General features: G+C 42.9%; 1 protein-coding gene across 2 annotated transcripts in view; it reads left to right on the top strand.

Annotated features, from left to right (window-relative positions):
- Positions 1 to 299: 299 nt before the first annotated feature.
- Positions 300 to 27842, top strand: part of PLAA (phospholipase A2 activating protein) — a 45180-nt gene continuing 17637 nt past the window's right edge. For both annotated transcript variants that reach the window (XM_075560005.1, XM_075560004.1), the window contains exons 1-7: positions 300 to 841; positions 17682 to 17875; positions 21433 to 21533; positions 21619 to 21739; positions 24425 to 24592; positions 24991 to 25126; positions 26788 to 26957. In XM_075560005.1, the coding sequence (XP_075416120.1) occupies positions 693 to 841; positions 17682 to 17875; positions 21433 to 21533; positions 21619 to 21739; positions 24425 to 24592; positions 24991 to 25126; positions 26788 to 26957 (1039 nt within the window). In that variant the 5' untranslated portion in view covers positions 300 to 692. The remainder of the gene's footprint in view (positions 842 to 17681; positions 17876 to 21432; positions 21534 to 21618; positions 21740 to 24424; positions 24593 to 24990; positions 25127 to 26787; positions 26958 to 27842) is intronic.

Below are 27842 nucleotides of genomic sequence, written 5' to 3'. Positions count from 1 at the left end.
GTTTGATGGGAGAAGGTAAGGAGGTGGAGGTATCTGGAAAAGGCAACAGACAAGGTTTTCAATTTTGATGTGACTTCTTAAATGTAATTTCAAAGACATTTATCTTACTAAAACCTCGGGGGCCTAAGAAAAGGTTTGGGAAGTAGGGCGTGCCACCGTCTTATCATCACACACGAAGCAATGCCGCTCAGTAGTGCACAGCTTGGGGAACGAATATTTAAACTCTCCGGACCCAGCACGCGGAAGTTCACGCCCCGGTAACCCATGGGATTGTGGGATTTGTAGTTCAGGCATCACATCCGGCTCAGCTACAAAAGGGCTTGTCCGGTCTCCGGAGGGCCCAGAGCAGGAGATCCAGGTTTCCCGACTTTCTCCGGTCCGCGGTCCAGGCGCCAGGGGCCAGCGAGCCCGGGGCCACGGCGGCGCGGAAAGTCCGGGCGCACTCGGCCCGCGTCATGGCGGGCTGAGGCCGATGATGAATTCCGGTGTGCATGTCAGGGTTGCTGTGTCACTCGGCCCGCCCGGCGCGCCCCTTCCCGGCCGTCCTTCCGCACCGGTTCCCGGCTCTTCCGGTCCCCGGCCGCCCCTCACCTGCAGGGCCCGCTCGCCCCGCGGCCCGGAGACCGCCTCCCTTCCCCTGCGGCTGACCTCGCGCGGCGGCCGGGCCCCCCGGCGCCGGACCGACGCGGACTATGGCGAGCGGCGCCGCCAGGTACCGGCTGAGCTGCTCGCTCCCGGGCCACGAGCTGGACGTGCGGGGCCTGGTGAACTGCCTCTATCCGTCCGGGGCCTTTGTGTCAGTGTCCCGGGACCGCACCACCCGCCTGTGGGCCCCGGACAGGTGAGCGCTGCGAGCGTGTGCACGCTTCCGGGCCGGTGGGAGGAGGGTGGCCGTGCCCGGTCCCGCCGGCTGGCTCCCTCTTCCCGGTGGACTGTCCGCCGGGAGTGCGGGAAGTGCGGGAAGCCAACGGCGTTTACGCGGAAAGCGGCTCGGGGTGAGGATGGGGTGGGGGCTGGGGGGAGCCAGAGACCACTGGTTCTAACCGGACCGCTAAGCCGCGGGTGACCTTGGAGACTCTGTTACTTTGGAGGTGGGGGCGGGGGGCTACCGTTTTCTTATTTGGAAAGTGAAAAACTTTTGGACGGCAGGATCTTCCAAGTTTCCTTTAGTCTCGAAAAGGATGCCCAGTGCAGCCTCGCGCCCGGCATGCCAATGAAATGTTATCTCCCCCCCCTTCCCCCGCCCCTTTGAGTTTTCGCTCTAGTTTCGCTGCACATGTCATTTTTTTAAAAGCATAGGTCTCAAAACTTAACATAGCAAAAAGTTGCACTGGCTTCTCGCGGTCCTGGTCGGAGTTTCTTCCTCTGGGGTCTGTGATGGGCTTGAGCGGAGTTGATAAACTGTTACCACATGTCTTATGGAACGTTCAAGACGTCCAGCCCAAATGTAACGCCCGATTTGACTGAAGGAAATTGCAGGCCTGGAAGATAAGTTTCGGTTCAGGAGGAATTGAAGTGTGAGGTATTTGTTATATAGTGCATCTGCTTTCAGTGGGGCTATCCTCAGCATTTGATTCAATGAACTATTCAGTGCCTCATAGTTGTTTGGGGTCTGGGGCAGCAGAATAGGGAGACAAGATTCCTGTGCTTATATGGAGCTTACCAATAGTTTGGCGAGGAAGATGGATCAAATACCAAGGCAATCAGTAATTAAAAATTGAAGTACCAGTGTGTACTATGAGGAAAACAACCAAATAAAGGGCTGGGTGGAGAAAGATGTTAAAAGTAGGAAGCCTTTCTTGGGGACATTGAGTTTATGCGATAATGGTGGAGTGATTTGGAAAAGAAAAGCAAAAATGGTTGCCAGTCAAAGAATGTTACTAAGTTGTATACGTGGAGTTTGTTGAGTCTGTTTTCACCACGCTATGCTTTGTGAAGTGTATTTTCACCCAGTAAAAGTAAAGAAAGAAGAAAGCCCGTCTGAGTTCAGAGGTAACATGTGAAGAATGAGATGGAGCTGTCAGGGGAGTGGGAAAGGTGGGAGGGTTGTAAGAATGTGTAGGCTGGGAGGCCCTGGATTGGGAAAGAGGAAAGTCACTGTGTGAGAGAGAATGAGTGGTGAGGTCTTCCCCATTGGGTGGAGCCAGGACTTGCCAAGGTGAGAGGACAGGAAGTGGAATGGGAAGCAGTAGCTTTCAGAGTCCAGCTGCAAGCAGTGCTCTCTGATTGACCTGTTAAGGTTTTTTAATTCCTGGTGGAGAATACATTGGAAAGGTTAATTGTGAAAGTAGGTCTCTGGCACTTGGAGGTAATACAGCCACAGTCAGTCATGGTGGTAAAACTTTACTGATACTATTCTAGAACTAACGCTTTTGTTGAATTGGTCCAGGAAGCCTTTAAATGTCTCTTGTAACTCTTAAGATCCTGTGACAATCCAAAGCACTAGTAATACAATACATAACTTCTTGTGTATACTTGAGTGCAATTAAACTTGTACGTCTGTAATTGAATCTAGAAAAAGCATAGGCCCAGTAGAATGCAAACACGTGGCAACAGCGATGTCTAAAGGATATCTGTTGTGATCCTGTTATTAACCTTTTGGATATTTTGTGCGTCAGCCCAAAGCTTTAGTGGCACACTGGTGAAGTGCACAGCTGCTAACAACGGTTGGTGGTTCAGTCACCAACTGCTCTGAACCCACTAACCACTCTGCCTGAGAAAGATGTGGCTGTCTGCTTCCCTAAAGATTTCTATACTGCCACGGAAACCCATAGCCCAGGTTTCATTTATGCTATAGACCAGGGTCCTCAAACTTTTTAAACAGGGGGCCAGTTCACTGTCCTTCAGACCCGTTGGAAGGCCAGACTATAGTTAAAAAAAAAAAAAAACTATGAACAAATTCCTATGCATACTGCGCATATCTTTATTTGAATTAAAAAAACAAAATGGGGCAAAAACACCCGGCAGGCTGGATAAATGTCCTTGGCGGGACGCAGTGGCCTGCGGGCTCAAGTTTGAGGACCCCTGCGTAGGGTCTCCAGGAGTCAGAATCCACTTGATGGCAACAGGGTTTTTAAAGATTTGACTAGGTTGGCAAGAGCTTAAAACACTGGCGTGGCTGCATTTACCAGGAGCTTATGAAACTTGGACTGAATGCGTTCTCTCTTTTTTACTTAAATAATGTTTTTTTGTTGTTTTTTGGCTTTTCAAATTAATTCACCTAACACTGATTGAAAGCCTCGAATGTGCCAGGCACAGGTGTATAATGCTCTGCTGTCAATAATAATTCTCTGCCATCGAATTGATTCTGATTCATGCCAATCTATAGGATAGAGTAGGACTGCCCCTGTAGTTTTTCAAGGCTCTGAATCTTTATAGAGGAAAGCATCTGGTGCGTTTGAACTGCTGATCTTGAAGTTAGCAGACCTGATCAGAATCCAGGGCTCCACCAGACATCTTGCAGTCACATAGGTAGTGTGTAAATAAATTCTAGTGAAATAGAATTGTTTTGCCTTTCTTACGGAACAGTTCAGGGTATGGTATCCCTTGGCCACTGGGGAAGGGATGCCCCTGTATTCCAACTCCGAACTCCCTGCCATTGAGTGCATGCTGACTGAGGGGCCCATGGGACAGGGTGCTTGTGATGCCTTAAAAAAGTTATGCCTTTTAATTAGGGAATTGGTGACAGACAGTGGATATACTCTGAACTGCCAGAACAAAACAGTTTGTTTTTATAACAGTTTTATTGGCACATAATCCTTATATCATACAATTTCATATCAAGAAGAATTGTACAATCATTACCACAATCAATTTTAGAACTTTATCTTTCTTTTTTATTCCCCCCCCCCATGATTAAAAGTCACCTTTAAGATGAGTTGTGTAATCACATTCAGTTCTAGTCCTCGCTTCCCCTCCAGCCTCCATTATGTACTCCCTAATCACCTGGCCCTTCTCCCATCACTCCTCATCCTTACATCCCTACAAACTCTTGCATCAATTATTATCTGTACGCATTCACTCCTGTGCTTCACAAACTGTTAAACCCGACAGAAACAGTAATGAACAGAAAGGAAACAAAGTGGTAAGGATTAAACAATAGAAATATAACGATAAAATACAATGAGTTAGACAAGACCAGCTTTAATATTTTAAAAGCCAGGGAAGAAGTTTTTGTCATGGAACAAGCAAGAGATTCTTGCATCTAGAACAAATTCAGGTTGGGTCTAGAGCAGTGGTTCTCAACCTTCCTAATGCGGTGACCCTTTAATACAGTTCCTCATGTGGTCAACCCCAGCCATAAAATTATTTTCTTTGCTACTTCATAATTATAATTTTGCTACTGTTATGAATTGGGTAACCCCTGTGAAAGGGTCTTTTGACCCCCAAAGGGGTTGAGACCCACAGGTTGAGAACTGCTGGTCCAGAGGGAGGTCAACTGACCCAGGATCAAGAGCATAATCAGCATTACAATGATCTATGCTTGCCTTTAAGGTTTTTCCTAGCCTTTTCTGTGACTAAAGGGGAAGCCAGTGACTTACTCTGACTAGACACTCTGCAGATGGGGTTTGGCCTCCCACTGTCCTCCACAACCTTCCACAAATGGGGTGTTCACAATTTTATCTCTGATACTTGTCCCTTCATCATATTTGAATTTTGTTATTTTCAATTTTTGATCACACAAGCTGGTGTGATTCTTCTATGTGGACTTAGTGCCTTGTTTAGATGGCTGCTTGTTTCCATACAAGCTTTTAAGACCCCAGACACTATTCCTATTGATAGCCAGGCACCATCTGCTCTCTGCACCACTCTTTGCTGTAGCACCCTTATCTTCAGTGATCATTTAATGAAAGTGAGTATTGAGCCAAGGCTATGTTACCAGAACTAACTGTTCTTGGATTGGGGCTAGGCTAGAGTTCAGTAGGAGCCTAGAATTCATCTGCTTGTCCATGGAATATGCCTGACTGAGATTTACTTTGGTGGTTGTCTTATGACAAAATGAAAGCACCATAGGACCAACTACACCAGCACCAGTGACAAACCAAACAAACAATCAAAGAAAGAAAGAAAAGCTAAAGACAGGAAAATAAAAGCCCATATAAATAAAAAGCACAACATTGTCAACCATCCCCCTGGGGAATAAGGCAATTACACTGAGCACATCATCATTTGTACCAATGACAGCACTCTGGACACAGTTGGTATGAGGAGTCTGTACACCTTGAGCCGGAACCCATGAGTTGCTGCCCTACACAGTTGGATCTCCCTTTCTATCGAGCTGTGTGTATCCTCATATGGGCCTTGGTGCCTGGCTCAGTCTTCCAAGAGCAGATCCCTTAAAAAACAAAAACAAAAATAAAAACCTGTCATGTCACTGTGAGGGGGCATTGAGGTACTAACTATATGGTGACTCTGGGGCCCTTTCCACTGGACACCCACCAAGCTGCACCCTCCCAGGTGCAATGACTGCCACTTCCCCAGCCCTGGGATGGCTACTCTCTGCTTGTTCTTCCACAGCCCTGGGGTGGCTACACTCTTTTCCAAATACTCTAGTCGTCAGGCCAAAGCTGCAGGCCACTTTGAGGCAGGGCTCAGTTAATTCAGCTGGATCTCTGTTAAGTTCTTCTGGTGTAGCGCCAGCGATATACCATGCTGCTTGCACGGTGAATGTCCAAGGTCACCATGCTGTTTAGGCCATGGCATGGTTCACTGAGGAAGGGTAGTGTGACTCTTTAAGAGAGTAAAACGCTCCCTCTTTTCGTGTGGAGCTGGTGGTTTCAAACAGCTGACCTATCCAGGAGCACCCCAAATTTGATCCCAAGTAGAAGGTCTCCCCTTTGCCTTGTGTTATAAACGGTGTCTTTAAGGCATTTTTATTTCATGGCATTTTGATGAAGTGCTAGAAAATGTTTGGAGCTAATTAGTAAATGAAATTTGGTTCCCCGAGTCCATCTTTGGTATGGTAGGGCTGCCCTGGAATTTTGGTAAAATGGAAATAGTTCATTGCTAGGGCAGACTAGACCGTCACGATAGGTTTTGAACTCCGGAATGCTTTATGGTCTTCCGTGAAGGCCTTGCATCATGGAAGTGTATAATTTTTGGTTGTACACGAAACCAAACCATTTGACATGCATTGTTTCAGGCCTCTACCTCTGTGAAACCTCTTCAAATTAACTTGAATTCCCTAAGCACATCATCAACTTTAGACTTGAGAGAGGTGGGGTAAGCTTCAACAGCTTTGCCTTAGGAAAAGTGCCCCTACTGTATGACACCTTCCCCATTATGCAGACCTCCCGAGCCTGTAAACATTCAGCATTTTGAACCCTTAGTCAAATAGCTCCGAGATTTGTTCAGAAAGCAAAGGAACTCCTTTCCTTGATTTATTTTCTGAGAGCCAAACTTTTTATCAAATTACATTCATATGTAATATGTGTCGTGCATAATACACATACATGATCTATATGATTACATATTGACATCATATAGTATGATCATCATAACATTACATATTTAATTGATAAAATATAGAATCATATTAACATGCTCATATATAACGCATGATCATACTGTATTCAACCACTTCAGTAATTGACATAATCAGATTTTGACGTGAAATGCGAGAAAATTTTGCATCAGAGCTCAAACGAAACCTTGGAATCCGACCGGACAGGTGATTTTTGTAAATAAAAGCAGTTCATGTCTCGGTCACTCAGCATTAGTTGGCGTTGTTAGTACGCATTGTTTAAACCTTTTGTGGCTGTGTTCCAAGCGTTTTGCTATAATGTTAGTTTTTGTGACTTTTTGTACTGTTTTTAGATTAAGAAAGTTTTTTTGAAAAGAATCATCATGATAAGGACCTAACCGTGTTATCAATATTGTTGATGAAAAAAGAATATATTGTTGATGATAATTTAGTAAACCCTTTTATAAAACAGTTAAGGAAATGCCAACAGCAGACCACATTAGACAGATATATTTTTAGAAAATGTCAGCCAGGTCCTAGTGTAAAAAGGCAAAGAAGAGGAAAAAAAGCTGCTGTAAAGCAGCTACCAGTTGATGTTATGGAAGGGGATTCCCCTTCTAAACAATGACTCTCCATACCTGCTCTCCACATGCATGCCCACAGATCTAGATCCTCATCAGTCTCAAGGTGTGGGCCATAGTGTAGTTGTTAAAACTTTTTGAAATGTGTTTTTTATTTAAAATATGTTATTTAACTCTGAACTTACTTTGATATTTCTGTGTAATTTTTTTGTATGAAAAGGCCAGGTTAGGATAAAAACATGGTTGTCGAGAATGGATTACGGTAATCTGTTTTCAGTTTCTTTTGGAAAAAAATTGATTCGCAACTGCATCACACCTTGACACTCCTTCTGGAATGGATTAGCATCAAGGTCTGGGCTTCTACTGTAATATTAATATGCAATATATTTTTCATGACTAACTGTACAACTCAGATTGCTGTTTCTTTAATTTAGGTGTGCTATCTGTTCATTGGTACTGTGAACTGTCAGCATTTAGTTTACTCTTCCCTTACCCCCATGAAACATGTATTTGTTCTATAACTGGGTCCTTATAGTTGAGCTAATTTTTTTTGCTAAGTCAATAATTTGTGTTTGCTTAATTATGGCTGTGTAAATTCTTTATACAACTGAGCTCTAGAATAAAGTAAGATATCTTGAACAATTTTATAATATCTCTGAAACTAATGTAATTCTCTGGTTTTAGCTTTAAAGTTTCATTTTCTATGTTTCACCAGTTCAGTTTAAAATTCTTTGCCAGTTACTAGATCACAAGACATTTAGACAGCAGAGGTAAATGCATGAAAGGAAGGGTGGGTGGCTAAGTGATAAAATCCGTGCCTTCCATGCGAGAGACCCAGGTTCAAAAGCTGACCAGTGCACTTCCGTGCAGCCACTACAAGCCTGTTTTGTGGCTCAGCAGGTTTCAGCAAAGTTTCTAGATTGATGGGGACTAGGAAGAAAGGCCAACTGATGTTTTCCGAAAAGCAGCCAACAAAAACTGTAGGGATCAGAGTTGTCCCGACTCCAAACAAGGACCTCTTAACATTTCATTCTGCTAGATGCGTGATTGTCATGATTCAGGGCCAACTCAACAACAGCTGTTGACAGTTAGGACTGGTCTTCTGGAAATGACTTTATGCTGTCTTGATGCTTGATTAGTAATTTGAGTGGGCGTTTGGGTTAGGACGGGTAGTCTAGAGAGACAAATCGAGTGACACTCATCTTTGTATAAGAAAGAGCTTTTAGCAGAAAGTGATTCTGCCTTAACTGCTAGGCCATTTGAGCCTCCCACCTGTGCAGACTGCCCTGCGTGGTCATGAGCACTGTGGGTGCAGCAGGGTTATGGTTTCTTTGCCCAGAGCAGCTGGCTGTCTTGGGGTTCTATACTTATCCTACCACTCAGTTTCATAAGAGGCTTTGTTTGCACTGAGGGACTCTACTGCACACACGCTTTGCATCTACCTTGGGAACCTACCCGGGCTGGGCAGCTCCTGTACCAGGGTGTTGTGCTTGGGCACTGATCAGGTGACAAGGAACTCCATAGCTCTCAGGCCTCACCTGTCAGTGGAGCCAGCCCCTAACAAATCATCATGGACCCGGCAGGGGCAATTGTACAGTGATAAAATGTAAAGATTATAGTAAAGTCATAGAGAATAGAGAGAAGAGAGATTGAAACAAAGGAGTCAGACACATTTCGTGGTAGCATGCTCACCTCAGCCCGGCTTGGTGGTCCACGTAGGGATGTGGAAGGTAGGAAAGGCAGGGGAGAGAGAAGGCAGGGAAGGGGGCCAGGGGAGAAAGTGACTGGGGGAGAAAGAGCGATTTATTACTAACCATGGCTTATATATCTTTTGGGGACATGCAAGCCTCCTGATTATAGGTAAAGACATATGTCACGAAGGGTTTGTACTATAGGTAATACAGTAATGAGAGGAGGTCGATCTAGGGGTATACATGCAATAGGAAGCGGAGGGATTGGGAGTATACATGTGACAAGATGGGAGGATCCTAGATTCAGGATGGCAGCCTAATTTTGGATGTCACTGAGCAGGTTTGACCACTTCTCTGGTTCTCCATGAAAACAGTTACTATCCTTATCAGTAGGGTGTGAGCCCCACCTACAGTGGATCAGACCATAGTCTGATGGCTGAATGCCTTCAGGGAGAATATCTCTAAGCATCTGACCTCCCACCATGTGCTGGCAAACAGTCTCTAATGTTTGGCATATCTTTGGGGGAGACCAAGCTGGGTAAACGTCTGTATATCCCACCATTTGCCCTTATTTTCCCCCCCCTTCTGTTTTATATATAAAATTCAAAAGAGCAACAGGGTGAAGTGGTTATTTTCTATACATTGAAAGCTGTTAAGGCAAATGTAATGACCAAATTAATATAGCCAAAGATTCAGGCTTATGGCAAACATTTTGAATCCAGGCACAGGGGATAAAGCTCCCCCTATGCCCATCTGCTATTGGAGGAAGGTATGAGAGGAGTTGGATGCTGCGACAGGAAGAAATAGAGCAAATATGAATGTCTGCTTCAGTAGGGAGACAGAATCAACCATGTGCTCACTTTAAGGCAGCAACACTTTAAGGGGAGAATCCGTGGAAATGATAGATTAACTCAGGAAAATGTACTTGGACTTGATCTCCAACTAGCAGAGTGGTGGCCTTCCTACTGTGGAATACTAGCTTTCCAGATTCCTTCCATACCAGTCATGGAATAAGTCCCAGTCATATTTCCCTCAATGTTAGTTTCCCACATTTTCCCCTTCTGTATTATGTTAGGACATAATAGTGTCACAGAGGCATCATGGCCTCTCTTCATATGTCTGTCTCCCTATAGAAGCGGCACAAGACTGCGAGCACCAACATTATGACGATAAACAACACAGTCAGACACAGACAGAACGTAAGCTATGTGACATGCTTTGAGCCCAAGCGCACGGGTCCACACCTCCTGTGCTGTCCACCAATCGTTTAAGCAGATCAGCGCCAGGGGACACCTGGAGTCTGTCTTTCAATGCATAGAAAATATCCTTCTTTAGCTGATCAACATCTAATGAAATGTTTCCCTTAAACCCTTGCAAATGTTTTCTAATCAAATCCCAATCTTACAATGTCTTATATGGGCAGGGGGGTTATAAAAAAATCAGTTACATTCCAATCACATTTTAGCATTAATTGATATTGCAAGTCCATAATTTGATCTCCCAACCACTGGACAGTTTGCAGCAGCTCCGCTACTTTCCCCCCAAGTTCATCGTCCACCTTTGCTTGAGTGGCCCAGAGCTAATGTGTGTTCACTTGACATTTCTGCATGAAATGTTAAGTTTTGATGGACTCTTGTAGAGCTCCCCAGCGACGGCAGCAGTGGTGGCAATTGCTGTAAGTCCGACTGTAGCTGCGATGACCATTCCCACGCATCTGTGAAGTCTTTTCAGCATCTCCGACGTCACTTGCTTCATGAAGGATGATTTTGGACTGCTCTCCCATCTGTGCTTCATCTCTGGGATCCACACCCCCATCCTGCTCTTTAGGATGAGGATGTTGTCTTTCGGAAGGTTTATAAGCAGAGCGTGGTTAATGCAAGTGAGCAATTAACGATTATAGCACGTGCACTGTGAGCAGTTTCGTTTATGATGATGTTTCCTACAGCAAGCACATAGGCCGCTTTACACATGAGACTATGTATCAAGTCTCATTCTTGTGAACAACATTAAGTATAGCCAGATTGACTGGTGCCAGTAAAGCTTCCTGTATAGCTTGTTAAAGGCTTAGTGGCAAGAGGTAACTACCCCAGATCCCATTGTTCAGGTCCTGTCTCAGGCCTCAGTAACCTGGGGTGGGGAGGTGCAAGGCCCCCTTCATGTCAGACCATTAACTTTGACCTGGTAGTGGCAATGCCATTAAGGGTCTTGTGCCACTCAAAATTACTGATAGAATCACATGAGGTGATGTTGGATTCCTCTGAGCAATTAGTTAGAAACTTTGTGTGGGGGTCCCAATCCATAATAGTTAGTGTCATTTCTTAACACCTTTCCATGTGGCTCCTGACAATTTGAGCCATTTGAGTCTGTCAGCAAAGACATGCTGGTAACTGGCTCAATTGGTAGGGCATCAGACTCTTAATCTCAGGGTTGTGGGTGGGTGCCCCATGTTGGGCGCCATATGTCAGGGGAACCAACCCCTAACAAATCATCACAGGTCTGCCAGGTGCAATTGTACAGCGATAATAATGTAAGGATTAAAGTAAAATCAGAATAAGAGGTAGAAGAGAGATTGAAATAAAGGAGTCAGCATCCTCCCTCAGCCCCGCTTGGTGGTCCTTGTGGGGATGTGGAAGGTGGGAAAGGCAGAGGGGAGAGGGTGGGGAAGGGGGACATGGGAGAGAGCGAACGGGGGAGAAAGCGATTTATTACGAACCAAGGCTTATATATCTTTTGAGGGTGTGCAAGCCTCCTGATTACAAGTAAAGCTGTGTCACAGGAAGGGTTTTGTACTATAGGTAATGAGAGGAAGACGATCTGGGAGTATCTTTGGTTGAGACAAAGCTGGGGAAAAGTCTTTTTATATCTCACACCCACCATGAACTGCCCAACAGCAAATGCACCCTTGACAATAGTTTATTTTCCAATTACCAGGGAAGCTGGATCAATGACTTAGCCTTTCATTGTACAAATAAAATCAAAGGTAACATTTTCAAGCCATGGAATGAGGGTGAGTGAATAAGGTCAAATTTTACTTCTGGGAATTTATGAAAGTTTTGAGGTGTTTCTGGGCATGTCATACAAGAACTTTTAAAATAGAATGTTATCACTGCTGTGTTTGTGTGCATGTTACTCACGTAGGTGCACTGTGTGCTAAACTTGGAGTAGTCTTCGTTATTCCAGTTTCCAGCTCTTCTCATTTCTTTCTTCCTCGTTTCTAAGGTGCATGTTGTTAGAGACTGATAGCGCCCTCTTTATGACCAGTACTGCCCAGTCCCTTGCCCTATTCACAACCATTGCTATGTTCAAGCCCATTGTCGCTCAGCGATCTTGCAACATCTTGTTGAAAATCCATCTTGTCATTCCATCTTGGTGAAAATCTTCCTCATTTTCCTTGGCTTTCTACTTTATCAAGCATGATGTCTTTCTCTTGGGACTGGTCACTTTTGATAACATGACTGTGTAAGAATTAGTACCAGACTAGTTCCCAAGAGTTGGAGATTAATGATGACCCCAAGTCCAACTCTTCCAAGATGGTCTTCTGCCCTGTCCCCACCCCCACCCCTCCCTTGAGCCACATCCCTGGTTCTGCGATTCACTGCAACATCCCACAGAAACTCTTGAAACAGAGGAAATGTCTTACGGGGTGGTGGGTGCTATTCAACCCCAAACCTGAAGGTCAGGCAGAGACAAGCCAAATGCTGGGTCCAGAAGCAGAAGCCAACATTTCCAAAGGTCACTGCAGGTTTTCTTCTACCAACGCTTAGTTAGGAAATAGAGGTCTGGCTTCCAGGGGAGGCAGTAGTTAGAATTGTATGGTGGTGGTTCCATTGTTTATCTAAGGAAAACAAAGTCTGGAGTCTTAAGTCGAGCCCTCTACTAAAGTAGAGTTAAAGATGCTCTCAGTGAAGCGAAGGGTATGGCTTGGTTCACACGCTTAACTGAAAACAAAAAACTCATCCTTGCTGTCATTGAGTCAGTGCTGGCTCAAATTGAGACTTTCTGAGCCTGCTTAGGGGAGTAGAAATTGCTGTCTTTCTCCCACAAAGCTGCTGTTGGTTTCGAACTACTAGCCACATCGATCGCAGACCAATGTGTAACCACTATGCCCCAGGACTCCTCCCTTTACTAAAGTGGGATCTTAAAGATACCATCAAGGTAACAAAGGGTGTGACTTCATTTGCAACCTGTACTAAAACAACTGTGAGTTCATACCTCATAGGTCAGGTCTTAATCTCATTCTATTTCTGTCTCTGAGGAGCCCTGGTGGTGAAGTGGTTCTGAGTTGGGCTGCTAACCACAAGGTCCACAGTTCACAACCACCAGCCACATAGAGGAGACCAGGCTTCTACTCCCATAGATAGTTACAGTCTTGGCAACCCAACCGGGCAGTTCCGTCACAGTGTTGCCAGGAGTGGAACTCAACTTGAATGCAGTTATTTTTGTCCATTAGTAGAGAATGCTTATCAAAATGGAGCTATAAACACTGATATGTCTAGAAGGAATCATGTTTAGAAGAGCCACGTTAAGTGACTGTAACTCAGTGTTCAAAGTCCCGAAGATGAAATTTCACCATCCTTTCTTCAAAGGAACATTTTGGTTGTTTTTTTTCCAAGACAGATGTGTTTGTTTTTCTGGTGGTTCATAGTATATTCAGTATTGTTTATTCACACTGTAATTCAAATGCATCAGTTCACCTGTCCACCTTGCACTTGCATGAGGACATTAAAAGCACCATGGCTTGGGTCAGGCATAACTTAGCCCTCAAAGTGCCATCCTGGCTTTTTAACATTTTAAAGAGATCCTTTGTAGCATATTTGCTAGGGTACAAAGGATGGTAATTTGGGACCTGTGGGAGAATTCATTGGTAAATTGGTTTTCCACTTTCCTGATGCTTGCTTGAAACTCATTTGTCTTAGGTCAGCTTAGACCAGCGGTTCTCAACCTTTGGGAGTCAAACGACGCTTTCACAGGGGTCACCCAATTCATAACAGTAGCAAAATTACAGTGATCACTCTCCTGCACTCTCTCTTGCCCTGTACCACCAAGAGGAGCTGAGGGGAAGATGGAGACAGAGTAACACATACCAGAGGGACTCTGCAGAAATCAGCCCAGGAGAGTTACTAAGAGGACAATTCAACACTGCTGGATCCAAAGGAGGAGCATCATAAAGAGGGAAAAAGGGACCAAACTTCAATCCGGGGCTCCAAGATGTGATTGCAACATGCCGGCAAGGAATAGGGAACCAGTGGAGAGGTCTGAGGGGCCAGCCCCAATCCCAACTACATGGACACGTGCCCCTCCTTCCAGAAGAATTTATTTCAGAGGATAGCACTGAAGCTACAGCTTAGGAGAGGGACAAGTCTGTTCAGAGCACACAGGAGCAAATGAAGGGGGAGAAAGAGACAGTGGAGCAGATCCTGGCCCACCAAGCTTGAGGGTATATCCCCACTCAGAGCAACCAATGCACAGAGAAGACCATCTGGCCAGCCCCACTATGAAACACGACATCCCTCACTGACCCATAACCCTACAGGGGACAACACTGAAGACACAGTGTGGGAATTGCGCCCTATCTGATCCCGCCACACTGAGGCAAAGCACTAAGGTTGTGCAACAGAACAACTAGGGGAACAGCAACGAAGTCCCCAGGGAATACCAAAAATAGACTTTGGGGGCAGGGCGTGGCGCCCCATTAGACTCGACTGGAAAACAGCCCTAAAGGCCAACACACAGTCCTTGAACTATCTACAGGCTTTTCTATGTTTTTTGTCATTGGGTTTTTTGTTGTTTTGTTTTCTTTTGTTGCTTTGTTTTGCTCTGTCTTGTTTTTGTGCATGTTATTATCTCTGCAGGTCTGTCTAAATATAGGTTGGATGAATAATCTGGAGGAGAAAACAGAACTGACTGATGGTTCCAGGAGGACATGGGAGAGGGGGAGGTAGGAGAGAAAGGAAGTGATGTTAACAAATCCAGGGACAAGGGAACAACAAGTGATCCAAATCAGTGCTGAGGAGGATGTAGGAGGCCTGGTAGGGCTTGATCAAGGGCAGTGTAACCGAGAGGAATTACTGAAACCCAAATGAAGGCTGAGCATGATAGCGGGACAAGAGGAAAGTCAAAGGAAATAGAAGAAAGAACTAGAAGGCAAAGAGCATTTATAGAGGTCGAAATAAAGGCTTGTACACATGAAAATATATTTATATAGGATGATGGTGAAATATACCTACATGCATGTATTTATAGGTTTAGTATTAAGGTACCAGATGGACGTTCGGCCTCCACTCAAGTACTTCCTCAATGCAAAAATACTTTGTTCTATTAAACTGGCATTCTATGATGCTCACCTTCCCGACATGATCGCTGAAGACAAAGCGGGTGGGGTGCATAAACAAATGCAAAGAAAGCTGATGGAGCCTGGCTATCAAAAGATCTTAAAGGTTTAAAGATAAAAAAAAGTGGTCATCTAACTCAGAAGCAACAAAGCCCACATGGAAGAAGCACACCAGCCTGTGTGACCACGAGGTGCTGAAGGGATCAGTTATCAGACATCAAAGAAAAAAATCGTGTCATTGTGTGCTCACTTTCCTGATATGATCACTGAAGACAAATGGGTACATATCCAAAAGTGGTGAAGAAAACTGATGGTGCCCGGCTGTCAAAAGATATAGTGTCTGGGGTCTTAAAGGCTTGAAGGTAAACAAGCGGCCATCTAGCTCAGCAGCAACAAAGCCCACATAGAAGAAGCACACCAGTCTGTGTGATCACAAGGTGTCAAAGGGATCAGGTATCACGCATCAAAGAACAAAACATTAAATCATTGTGAATGAGGGGGAGTACAGATTGGAGACCCAAGACCCATCTGTAGGCAGCTGGACATTCCCTTATAGGAGGGTCACAGGGAGGAGACGAGCCAGTCAGGTGCAGTGTAGCAATGATAAAACATGCAACTTTCTTCTAGTTCCTAAATGTCCCGCCCCCCCCCCAGCACTATCATGATCCCAATTCTATCTTACAAATCTGGCTAGACCAAAGGATGTACACTGGTACAGATAAGAACTGGAAACAGGGAATCCAGGACAGATGATCCCTTCAAGACCAGTGGTGAGAGTGGTGATACCGGGAGGGTGGAGGGAAGGTGGGGTAGAAAGGGGGAACTGATTACAAGGATCTACATATAACCCTCTCCCTGGGGAATGGACAACAGAAAAATCGGTGAAGAGAGATGTCTGACAGTTTAAGATATGACAATAACAATTTATGAATTATCAAGTGTTCATGAGGGAGGGGGTAGCAAGGAGGGAGGGGGCAAAATGAGCTGATGCCAAGGGCTCAAGTAGAAAGCAAATGTTTTGAGAATGATGGCAACAAATGTGCATGACAATGGATGTATGGATTGTGATAAGAGTTGTATGAGCCCCCAAGAAAATGATTTATTTTAATTACAGTTACGAAGTAACGAAAATAATTTTATGGTTGGGGTGGTCACCACAACAGGAGGAACTGTATTTAAAGGGTTGCAACATTAGGAAGGTTGAGACCCGCCAGCTTAGACCTTTATTATTTTTCTTTCAAGTGTCAGTATTCAGATTTGTGTTCCTGTTCTCTCCCCACTGTCTCCATGGCCTGTGCACTCATGCCTGTCTTAAAGCGGTTTCCCTTCCTTTACTTCTCCCCTCCCTCCGCCTCTCCTCCTTTTCTCACACACACACACACACACACACAGTCATACACACCATGTATGTATGTATGTATGTATGTATATACACACATGAGGACTTCAGAAATTTTGGGGGGGGAAATCTTGTTTTCATTTTCCACAAAATTCTTGGGGCTCACTTTTGTATATAGATATATATTAGATTGTCTTTAGTCAGACTGGACTGTAGAGCAGTGGGTTTGGTTTTATATGTGCATATGCGTGTATCTCAGAGGTGCCCTGGTGGCATAGTGGTTATGAACTGAGTTGATTACGTTCAGGTTAGCAGTTGCAAATCACCAGCTGCTCTAAGAGAGGAAGATGAGGCTTTCTACTCCTGTAAAGACTTGCAGTCTCAGAAATCCCCAGGGGCGCTTCTACACAGTCGTATAGGGTGGCCCTGAGTCAGAATTGACTACAATCAATATATTTTGTTTCAGGTGTGTGTAACGTATATGCTTACTATTGAATCCAATAGAAGACTTTGGGTGGGGTTTAGAACAGGAACAAAAATTAGATACATTCAGCCTATCTGGGAGTCTTCCTGTCTCTTTATGTGCCCTATCTCCTTTAAGTAGACTGAGCTCCTGGTTCAGCGTGGGTTTGGGGTATGGGGTGTGCTTTTTTATATCTCTCTGTAGCCAACCTAGTGCCTTCACGTAGTCTATCATAACTGCTTGACGTGCCCTAAGTGAGGCTGTGGAGCTAAGTGACTGACATGTATCATGTGTCCCTGGCATAGCCATTGCCATTTCCCTCTCTATTGAGTCCCTCGTTGCATGTGGAGAGTGATTGATATTGCACATATTTATATATATATGTGCTATGCTAATAGTACTGCTGATGTTTCATAGTGTGAAAATGTCTTCACTGTGCTTAGTTTAATGAAACTGAGTTCCCTCATCTTTAGTGCTTGTGTTTTCACTAAGCATAGATTTTGTGGTAACCGTCGCTGAAGATGAAAAGAAGCCACTCACTGTTTCCCTCCCTTCTTCCTAGTTCTTTCTAATAATTAGCAAGCTGTTTTCAAATAGCCACTTATTAAACAGCTGCTAAACTAATATAAATTTCACTAGCAACAATGTAAATCAGCAATTTCATGTTTAATTTAAAATAATACATTTTATAAATTGTATGTGTTCTCAAGTGCAGCTTCACCATTAAATAAAATAAATGTTTCTTTGACAGTAATGCTAGGTTTTAATAAGGGAACCCTTGTTGTTCATTTTCACCATATTGTTGATCTCCAGTCCTAACAGGGGCTTCACAGAAATGCACTGTATGAGTGGCCACTCCAATTTTGTGTCCTGTGTATGCATCATACCAGCAAGTGACAGCTACCCTCATGGACTAATCGCCACTGGAGGAAATGACCACAACATTTGCATTTTCTCACTGGACAGCCCAGCGCCACTGTATATACTGAAGGGTCATAAGAATACTGGTGAGTACCGTGGTTTGATATCCTTCTATTGTGGAGGTTCCAGACTCTAAAAGTAAAATTCTTAACTATCTTCTCAAATTTTACTTTGCTCTGTTTTACTTACAGCTAGATGGTAGAAACCTTTTCAAATCATTTTAATTTTGTAAGTTTTCTGGAAAAATGTTATGCCCGTAAAGGTTGACTTCTTCATATATGTAAAAGTGTTTTGTTAAAAGGCGTATAGGCACTGAATTAATAATTGTACTTTTTGCTTTTGGATTTTCAACTCTTGTGCGAGACTCCTTTGTGCTATTTCTCTGTCTTTTGCGTCTCATATCTGTATTTATGCAGCAAACTGAAAACAGAGAAGTTGTTGTCTTTAGGACTTTCATATCATTAGAATATATATTATTTTGAATATTTTTTTCTGTGATATGTATTCCTGGGTATATTATGCTTTAATATGTCTTCATTATATGAAGGGGCTTTAAAAACTTTACATCAAAAGATCATGTGTAATTCTCCTACCTTTTTATAGCCCAGTCATAAAATGACATGCTTGATCTGTGTAGTGTGTACATAGATTTTTTTTTCTTATGTATCTGGAGTGGTTTAGGAAGCACAGAAACAGGTAGTAGGCGCAACAAGATTATTTGAGCTGTAGAATTATTTGAGCTGTAGAATTTCCCATGATTTTGGATTTTACTGATTGAAGTCTTCTTAATTCATGTTGGGGAAGGCTTTTTTCACATGGTTGACCATCTTAGATCAGCTGTACATATTTAAGGAGAAATCCAACTCCATTGCCATCAGGGCTGTATAGATTTCTAGACTAATCTATGAAGCAGAATGCCACATGTTTCTCTTATAATGCTCTTGTTGGGTTTGAACCACTGACCTTTCAGTTAGGGACCGAGCGCTTAACCACCATATCACTATGATGTTCATTTAAGAATAAAAGATAAAGTCTATTGACAGGTTTTTAGCCTTTGTCAGTGGAGCTGGGGTCCTTGAGTGACGCAGATGACTGTGACAATAGGCTCGGCTATAAGAACAATTGTAAGGATAGGGCAGGACAGGGCAGTGTTTAATTCTGTTCATAGGGCCGCTGGGAGTCAGAACCAACTTACTGGCACTCGACAACAGCTACCACCGCCCGTCTAGTGGCATCATGAGAAATAGGCTTGGCAACCCCCCCTCCCCCCCATTTAAAATTATTTTATTTTATTGAGGGCTCCTACGGCTCTTACCACAATCCATATATATATATCCATTTTGTCAAACACATCTTTACATAAGTTATCTTTTTCAAAACATTTCCTTTCTACTTGAGCCCCTGCCACCAGCTCCTCATTTCCTTCCTCCATCCCCCATCCTCCCTTCCTCCCCCAAGCCCCCTTTATAATTTTTAAATTATTATTTCTTTTGTCATGTTTTACACCAACTGCTGTTACATTTCACCCACTTTTCTGTCCATCCCCCTGGGATGGGTGCCATACATCGATCATTGTGATCGGTTCCCCCTTACTCCCCCTCTACCCTCTACCCTTACCCTTCCAGTACCACTGCTCCCTTTGGTTGGTCCTGAGGGGTTTATCTGTGGTGATCCCCTCTGTAAAGATTATGTTCAAGAGAACCCTCTGGAAGAATTCTTCTCTATAAAATACTATTATTATGAGTCAGAATCAAATTGATAGCAACTTGGCAGTTGGAAGATGGGGCTTAAAAGATGACCAACTGATGACTTGGCCTTTTAGGCGGGAGACACTCTGCTCCACATTAGTATCTGGAAATCTTTCACACTATGCATTCCTCTAGAGAAAAACTTTCCTTGCTTCTGCTGGAGGGGTGTAGGGTAGCTGATGTGTGCGTGCCGGAGGCTGTAGGACCACAATTCAGGGTGTAGACCTTCCACTTACTTTTCCCTGTGCTGACAAGGGCCCCTTCTTCCATCCCTTGCTTATGTCTGGTCATCTGAGCCTGGAGACTTGTCTTCATGTCCTCCAGAGATTAGTCCTTAGTCTCTTGCGGTAGATTTGGATGTAGTTGCCTTACTCTAGATTGGAGGAAGAGATAACAGTATATACTCAAATATAAACTGACCCGAGTATAAGCCAAGGTAACTAATTATTACTTGGGAAACCAGAAAAACTGATTGACTCGAATATAAGCTTAGGGTGGAAAATGTAGAAGCTATTGGTGAGTTTCAATAACCAAAACAAATGAAAATAAAATTACTAAAAATTAAGTCATTAGTGGGGTAATGTATTTAAATATTTATTTTAAATAAAAACATAAATAAAAGGACAAGTCATTTGATATTAGTAAACCAGCACAGTAAGTGGAAAATAGGTTCAACAAAAACAATGATACCTTAAGAGTATTGTTCCCTAAGTTCAATCAGCAACCAAGCTAAAATTCAAAGAATTAAAACCCTTCAAAACTGGATTCCTCATCATCATCCGTATCCCAATGCAGAGCTTCAGCTGGTGTGAGGTCATCATAGACGCTGTCCTCACTGAGATCACCGTCATCGCCATTACTGCTATCATTTTCATACAAAGCGCAGTCTTCACTGCCATCCATAACATTACTAATACTACATTTCTGGAAGGCACGTCGCACCATGTCTTCTGGAATGTCTTCCCATGCATCTCGAACCCACTTTGCTATTAACTCTATGTCAGGCATCATGAGATTTCCTCCTTTTGTTAGTCGGGCTTGACCACATGACATCCATTCATAACACTGACCCTTGTATAAATCGGATCAGCGTATAATCCGAATCGGTTTATACACGAATTTCACTGTGTGGTATACAAGCTTTCACGCTCCACATTTTTCATGTCTCCACCGTGTACTTGACTGGCTACTGAGTGTTGTGGAAGTTCCCTGGGCCTTGCCACTTTGCTTCTAATTCTCCCTCCCTCTGGGTATTTGAATTATAGCATATTCGGTTTTGCTGTTAATCTTACCATTTTAAGAAAAGTATTTTAATACTAGTATCTATTTATGGATTTACTCTGTTAGAGTAACTGGAGCTTAGTCTCTGTTTTTAGACAATCTTTCATATTTTTAGCCTATACAGGGAGCTTCAAAAAGTTTGTGGAAATATCTTATTAGTTCAATTTTCCCATAAAATTTTTGAAGTCCCCTCCCAATATAATTTACATTGAAAATAGAAGTATCTTTAGTTTGCCATTCTATGACTGTTGAGCATTTAACTTGACACTCCCTTTCTATCATCTTAAAGTTGTCCTAAATAAACCATATAAGAAGAACTTCAAAATCATTTTCATGATCTTAGTCATTTCTTAGGGCTGTAGGCAACTTAATGCTGGTCGTCATTATGCAGGCAGGCTCAGTAATGTCCTTATGGTGGCACAGCCAAGATAGATACCCAGGTTGTGCGGCACCAGAGTCTGCTCTGGACTGTGTTCTGCACTCTGCTGCATCTCCTTTGAATTTAGCCTTGATTGGCCTAGGTATGGTCACTTCATCAAGTGTTTCTAAAACTTTAGTGCTTTAGTGACTGGCAAAGCTGAACATGTTTTAACAAATGATTCTTTATTTCCCAGTGTGTAGTCTTTCGTCTGGAAAATTTGGGACATTACTTAGTGGCTCGTGGGACACCACTGCCAAAGTCTGGCTGAATGACAAATGCATGATGACCTTACAGGTATGTAGTTCTCTGTGGATATTCTAGGTAAGACTTAATGGGACACATTGGGGGCAACTTATACTGATCCCCATTGTACTCCCAGGGCCATACAGCTGCAGTGTGGGCAGTAAAGATACTGCCTGAACAGGGATTGATGCTGACTGGATCTGCTGACAAAACCATCAAGCTGTGGAAGGCTGGAAGATGTGAGAGGAACTTCACAGGTAAGTTCAGAGTTGGCAGCTCTTATAATATCCATTTATGATTTTGCTCAGATTTTCTTTTCTTAAAAGTTGTGGGTGTTTGAAACGTATATTTGAAACTACATTGTTTCAATGTGTTTGGGTCACTTGGTTGAGTGGTAACTTTTCTGACAGATAATATTTAACATCCTTTTAAGTTGCATCTCCTGCATGGCTAGTGACCATTAGTTTCTTTTCATGTGTGTTTCAATTGCCATTTCTTATTAATCATTTTATTTGGGGCTCTCACAAATCCTATAATAATCCATCATTCAGTGGTTTTAAGCACACGTGTACATAGGATGCCACCAACATTTCCAAACAGTGTCCTTCTACTTGAGCCCTTGGTGTCAGCTTCTCTTTTTGCTCCTCCCTCCCCCCACCCTTGTGAATCCTTGATCAATTATATATTATTTCATGTCTTACACTGTCCTTTGTCTCTCTTCACCCACTGAGTATCATTTATGATGAACTCCCTGTTCATATCTTTCGCCCAGTTTTTAACTGGGTCGTTTTTCTATACTCTTATTGAGATATTATAGAATTCTATAAATTTGGATAATTAGATCCTTGTCCATTATGTGATTGGTAATAAAATGTGGCCAGTGTGTGGGCTTTCCTTTCGCTTTCTTGGTGAAGTCTTGCTGTGTAGAAGTGACTTATTTTTAGTAGATCGCAGCCATCTATTTTGCCTCCCACTGTGCCTCCTTTGTTACATTGGTGGTCTGTGTGCTCTGCTATCGGGCCCTTAATTTGTTCCAGTTTTCTCATCTATGGTCCTCATCCCTTTGGACTTTTCATTTAGGTCTTTAATCCAGCAAGAGCATCAGTTCTCAACCTGTGGGTCGTGACCCCTTTGGAGGTTGAACGACACTTTGACAGGGGTCTCCCGATTCATAACAGTAGCAAAATTACAGTTAATTTAGTTACAACTAAAATAATTTTATGGTTCGGGGGTCACCACAACATGAGGAACTGTATCAAAGGGTCCCAGTATTAGGAAGGTTGAGAACCACTGATCTAGTTCGTTTTTGTACATGGGGAGAAATAGGAGTCCAGTTTCATTCTTCTCCATATGGAGATTTATTGAACACCATTTGTGGAAGAGGTTATCTGTACGCCATTCGATAGTTTTGGCATAATTTTAAGTGGTAACTTGTTTTACACAGTTAGGTCTTTGGTGTCACTTTAATATTTCATCCTGAAACATCCAAGCATAGCTTTATCACCTTCGTTTATACAGGAAAGCATCGTTTTGTATGTTTATTTATACTGGTGTGCATTGTTTAATAACAACTTTAATGCTTGTTTTTGTTGTACACCGAAGTATCTACTGCTTCCTAATCCTAAGAGCACAGGTTTGTTTGTGAGGTAGCTACCATTTTTGTTTTTTTCCTTGAAAGCTCAGCACTACTTTGGCTTATCTTGAAAGTAGGAAATTCTTTTTTATATATTTCTACTGTAGTGAATATTGTGTAGTTTTAAATTACATTTATTGGGGAGAAAAGGTTGGAAAATACGCAGATACATTGTTGCAGTGAAAATCCTGTTTGTGGAGCTGTGGAAAGAATTGGTGGTGCTATCTAACCTGCTCCCACTACACGGGGTGGGGGGGGATCACTATCACTATCGTCAGCATCAGGTGCCCAAGGCTGATTGCCAGGAGGCTGAGGGCAGACCTGTCTCCACTGTCCCCCCTCTTACTACTCTGATACCATCTCTTTCCCGCACAGCACTTTCTACTCTTTCCCTGGCTAAGGCATTCATTGCAGTGGCCTCACAGAACTCACAGGGAGTACTTAGAATCCGGGGCTTGATTAAGGAAGCTAACAGATGATAAATGTTCAGGATGCAATTATTCAGACAGAGCAGCCTCTTCTCAGACATGTTTGTTGGGAGACATCTCTCTGATCTTTGGCCTCTTCATCTACATGACCCCTTGGCCCTTCCCCTGCTCAGGTAATGTTACAAAACTCTTTTGGGGGCTGCAAATAAATGCTCAAAGGGCACAATACTTTGTCACAAGCCTTACCCCCAGCTCCTTGAATTAACAAATCAGGCTCAACTAATTAAGTACCCACTGCACAAACCAGCCTCCTGCCCAAGACACTCAGTTTTGCTTGCTCTGTGGGCTAGAACGCTCACCGTTTGGCCTTATGCTTTGGCTCCTGGTTCTACCATTCCAACTCCTCTGCTACCTCTCATTTGCTTCTCTGATCTGCATTTAGAAGACTCAGGTTTCTCAAAGGATGAGATTCCTGATTCTTTTAGTTGTAATGAGATTCCCCCTGTTAACAATTACTCACAGCTGAATCACAGTCCTATCAGTTTCTACCTCCCTTCTCACCAACCAGGGAAAAATCATTTCAGGAGAGTTTCAAAGATTTGGTTAGAAGAGCTATATTAAATAATTTGCTGCACTGCAGGAGAGTTTTAAGAAGTAGTGTGAAGAAGATATGGTAAATATAAAATAACTTGCCAGGATTAATTTTTCAAATGTTATCAACCGTAATTTTGGTTTCTGGATTTTTCCAAGAAAAATAATGAATTCTTGTAATTGAAAGTCAGTTTTAACTACTCAGTGATACATTTGATAATATTCTTGGGATACATAGAACTGCCATCCAAATAATCAATTTTAATGAATAACATTCTTTTTTGACCCAGGACACGAAGACTGCGTAAGAGGTTTAGCGATTTTGAGCGAAACGGAATTTCTCTCCTGTGCAAATGATGCTAGTATTAGAAGGTGGCAAATCACTGGCGAGTGTCTTGAAGTATATTATGGCCATACCAATTATATTTATAGCATATCTGTCTTTCCAAATTGTAAAGGTAAGATACCATGCTTTGTATTTCAATATTTGTGTTGAGCAATTTTGCATCTTTAAGTGGGAGGAGGAAGACTTACTGCTTAAGTAAATTTAGTATCTTAATTTAAAAAGTGTCGTTTTCCTACAGGAAGAAATTGTTTTGTAAGTCTGGTATTAATTCAGATTAGATGATTGTATTTGAAAAGATTTTGGATATCTGAGGAAAGTTGTTTTATTTGTTGGTGCCAGGAATGCTGTGAAATGTATATAAGTTGTGATATTTGAAGTTTCACCTGGTGTAGATCACCAATATATGAAATTTAAAACTGTTCTTTTAACTTGCTTCGAGGTTAGAAACATGTTTGTTGAGTATAAGTGTTCTGAATTCTAACCAGGCTTTTCTGTGTTCATACCGTGTAGATTTTGTGACAACCGCAGAAGACAGATCTCTGAGAGTCTGGAAACACGGGGAGTGTGCTCAAACAATTCGCCTTCCAGCTCAGTCTGTATGGTGCTGCTGTGTGCTGGACAACGGGGACATCGTGGTTGGTGCGAGGTATTCAAATCGCAGTGAATCATTAATTGCATGTCTAGGTTATTGGGTGGACACTAGGAAGGGCCCCTGGTGGCGCGGTAGTTTCACTGAAAGAGATCAGCAGTTCAAACCTACGAGCTGCTCTGCAGGAGAAAGCTGCGGCAGTCTGCTTTCGTAAAGATCACAGCTTTGGAGACCTGTGGTGCAGCTCCACTCTGTCTGGCAGTGGAGTTAGAATGTGTGGGGATACACTACGAGGGATTTTGGATGAACTGGGAAGGCTGTGTTTGTCAGTGAACAAACACTAATAGGCATAACAGTTTTATACTAAAGATATACATCGCACTAATATGTTCCTGTAGTTTTTGAAATAGAATTGTTGAATTCAAAGAAAATTAAAGAAGTAGAGATTGACTGAGGAACGCTTCCTGGGGAAGAGGACTTTGAACTCGATGTGCAGGTTATGGGTGGGAAGGGAAATGGGAATTGCTGTCCGAGCCGTGTAGCAGAGGTGTAGCACGGAAAGCAGAGCCTACATACAGGAGATGAGAGAACGTGGGGGACGCAGACTGGGCACTAGTGAGTAGTGAGGCTGTTCCGACAGAATGGAGCTTCCTGCTGGAGAGCTTTGAGTGCCAGGAATATTTGAGTTTTGGAGTTCAGGTTAAAGCCTTATTGTAATTCTTGGGCAAAGAACGGTGCGAGCGGAACCTATGGATTATCAAATTAAATATGTGGGTTGGATTTAGCCAGTGATGACAGTGGGCATGTAAACAAACTAGAAATCACCTGCTGGAAGTTTGTAGAGTTAGGAACTAGTAGCCCAACCACGATGACAGTTAAGAAAGAATCAAATGAGATACTAATTAAGAGGGAATATGATTGGAAAGGGTATAAAAGAGAAGGGTAAAGCTTTAAACATTTGGTAAGGGGGTGTCTCTGTTTAGAGGGTGGGATGGGGAGGTAGAGTCTTGGTTTGGAGCAGCAGGTGGTACTGCTTTTAGATTTCTGGGATCTGCATGATGGTAAGTGACACTCATGGCTGTGGTCACACGCAGTTACACTGGAGCCTAGTGTAAAAACTGAGACCGAAGGTGAAGATCTGTGCACAACTACAAAAGCTGAGTGACAAAACCCCTATCCTCCGAGGCAGCAGACTGTAAGCACTAACGATTGAGCAGTTACAAACTGCATAGTGCGCCGAGATGCCATCAGTAGGTCATAGAAGGGAATCAGAATGGTGAAATTCAAGCAGTAGTTTATAGGGAGCTTGTTGTCCGTGTCAGAGTGTGCATGATGGTGGTCTGGAAATGGAGCGTTAGAACAACTTTTGTGTTTGACTTGAAAGGTGGTGTGAGTGCTTTTGTTTGTGAGAGGATATTGGAGAATGGTTAGAAAACTAGGTTACTACCAGCATCTGGACCAAGGATTGTGTTAGTTGATAAAAAAAAGTAGACTACTTCTCCTTTAATCAGCCTTTTCATCCTCTACATTACTTTAGATCATAAAAGAGGGTGCAGAATGCTGAAGTCAGCATAGTGATAATACTCAGCAGTTAGTACGTAATAACATCTCTCATATTTTCAAATGCAGGTAGATGATTGTTTTCTTTGATCATTCAGGTGTGGTCATGCTAATGGACTATAGCAATGCCTTTTTAAATCTTGTGTCTTTCTTTATAGTGATGGTATTATTAGAGTCTTTACAGAATCAGAGGACCGGACAGCAAGTGTTGAGGAAATTAAGGCTTTTGAAAAAGAACTTGCACAGGCAACCATTGAATCCAAAACTGGTGATTTGGGGGACATTAATGCTGAGCAACTTCCTGGGAGAGAACATTTGAATGAACCTGGTAAATATTTCAGTCCACCTTGTAGTAAATAAAAGCCATTTTATCAGCCTGTTGGAAAGTTAAGAGTAATTCAAATATTTATTTATATATATGTATAAAGGATTGTTTTGTTAGTTATTCAATAATAGTGTCCTCATTTCCAAGTATTGAATTTTGAGAAATCTTACTGTTACACAGAATCACTCTTGAACACTGTTCTTGGCTTGATCTCATATTTTAGACGTGCATCTAAGCTTCCCAGAACCAGTAACCTTTTAAAAAATCTTTCAACACTTTTAGTGTACCTCATAGATATGCAGAAATAACTCATTGAACATATTTTGGTGGCTTGGGTTCTCTGAGAGTTGTGCAGTCTGAAAATAAAAATGAGTTTAAATAAAGTAATGTCTGTGGAATGAGTTAGGGATCATTTGAATTGTGTGAAATGATTGGATGCAATTTTGATCCCTAAGACCACAGTCTTTCAGGGTGTCCACGAGGTCAAACTGAGTTTATAATAATGTTCAGCTGCCTTTTGTGTTTTCACTGTGGTGACGTGGACACTTTCTGTACAAAAGCAACGCAGCAGCGGGCAGGATACTGCTGGCTCGCTAGCGTTCAGATCAGCGATAGCACCAGGGGCTTCTAGGAGATGCTGTGGCCTTCGCGTGCGTGCTTTTGTAGGTACTCTGTGCGACAAAATGCAGAAACCCAACTGCGCCAATGTGTCGTGTGTGTCGAGAAAAAGCACTTGTGTAGGTGTTTGCGTTGCGGGTTGGACTCCAGCCCGCTTTCCCTGGGATGCCTTTTTCCCTGGAAAGAAGGGTTAAGTCTTACATGGGACTTAGACATATTTTGATAACTAAAGTAAGCCTGTCACTTTAAGGAAAGCAACTGACAGTATTT

Source organism: Tenrec ecaudatus, chromosome 10 (assembly GCF_050624435.1).
Source record: "Tenrec ecaudatus isolate mTenEca1 chromosome 10, mTenEca1.hap1, whole genome shotgun sequence".
Lineage (NCBI taxonomy): Eukaryota > Metazoa > Chordata > Mammalia > Afrosoricida > Tenrecidae > Tenrec > Tenrec ecaudatus.
The sequence above is the reverse complement of the archived record's forward strand: the minus strand, read 5'-3'. Positions and strand labels throughout refer to the sequence as shown.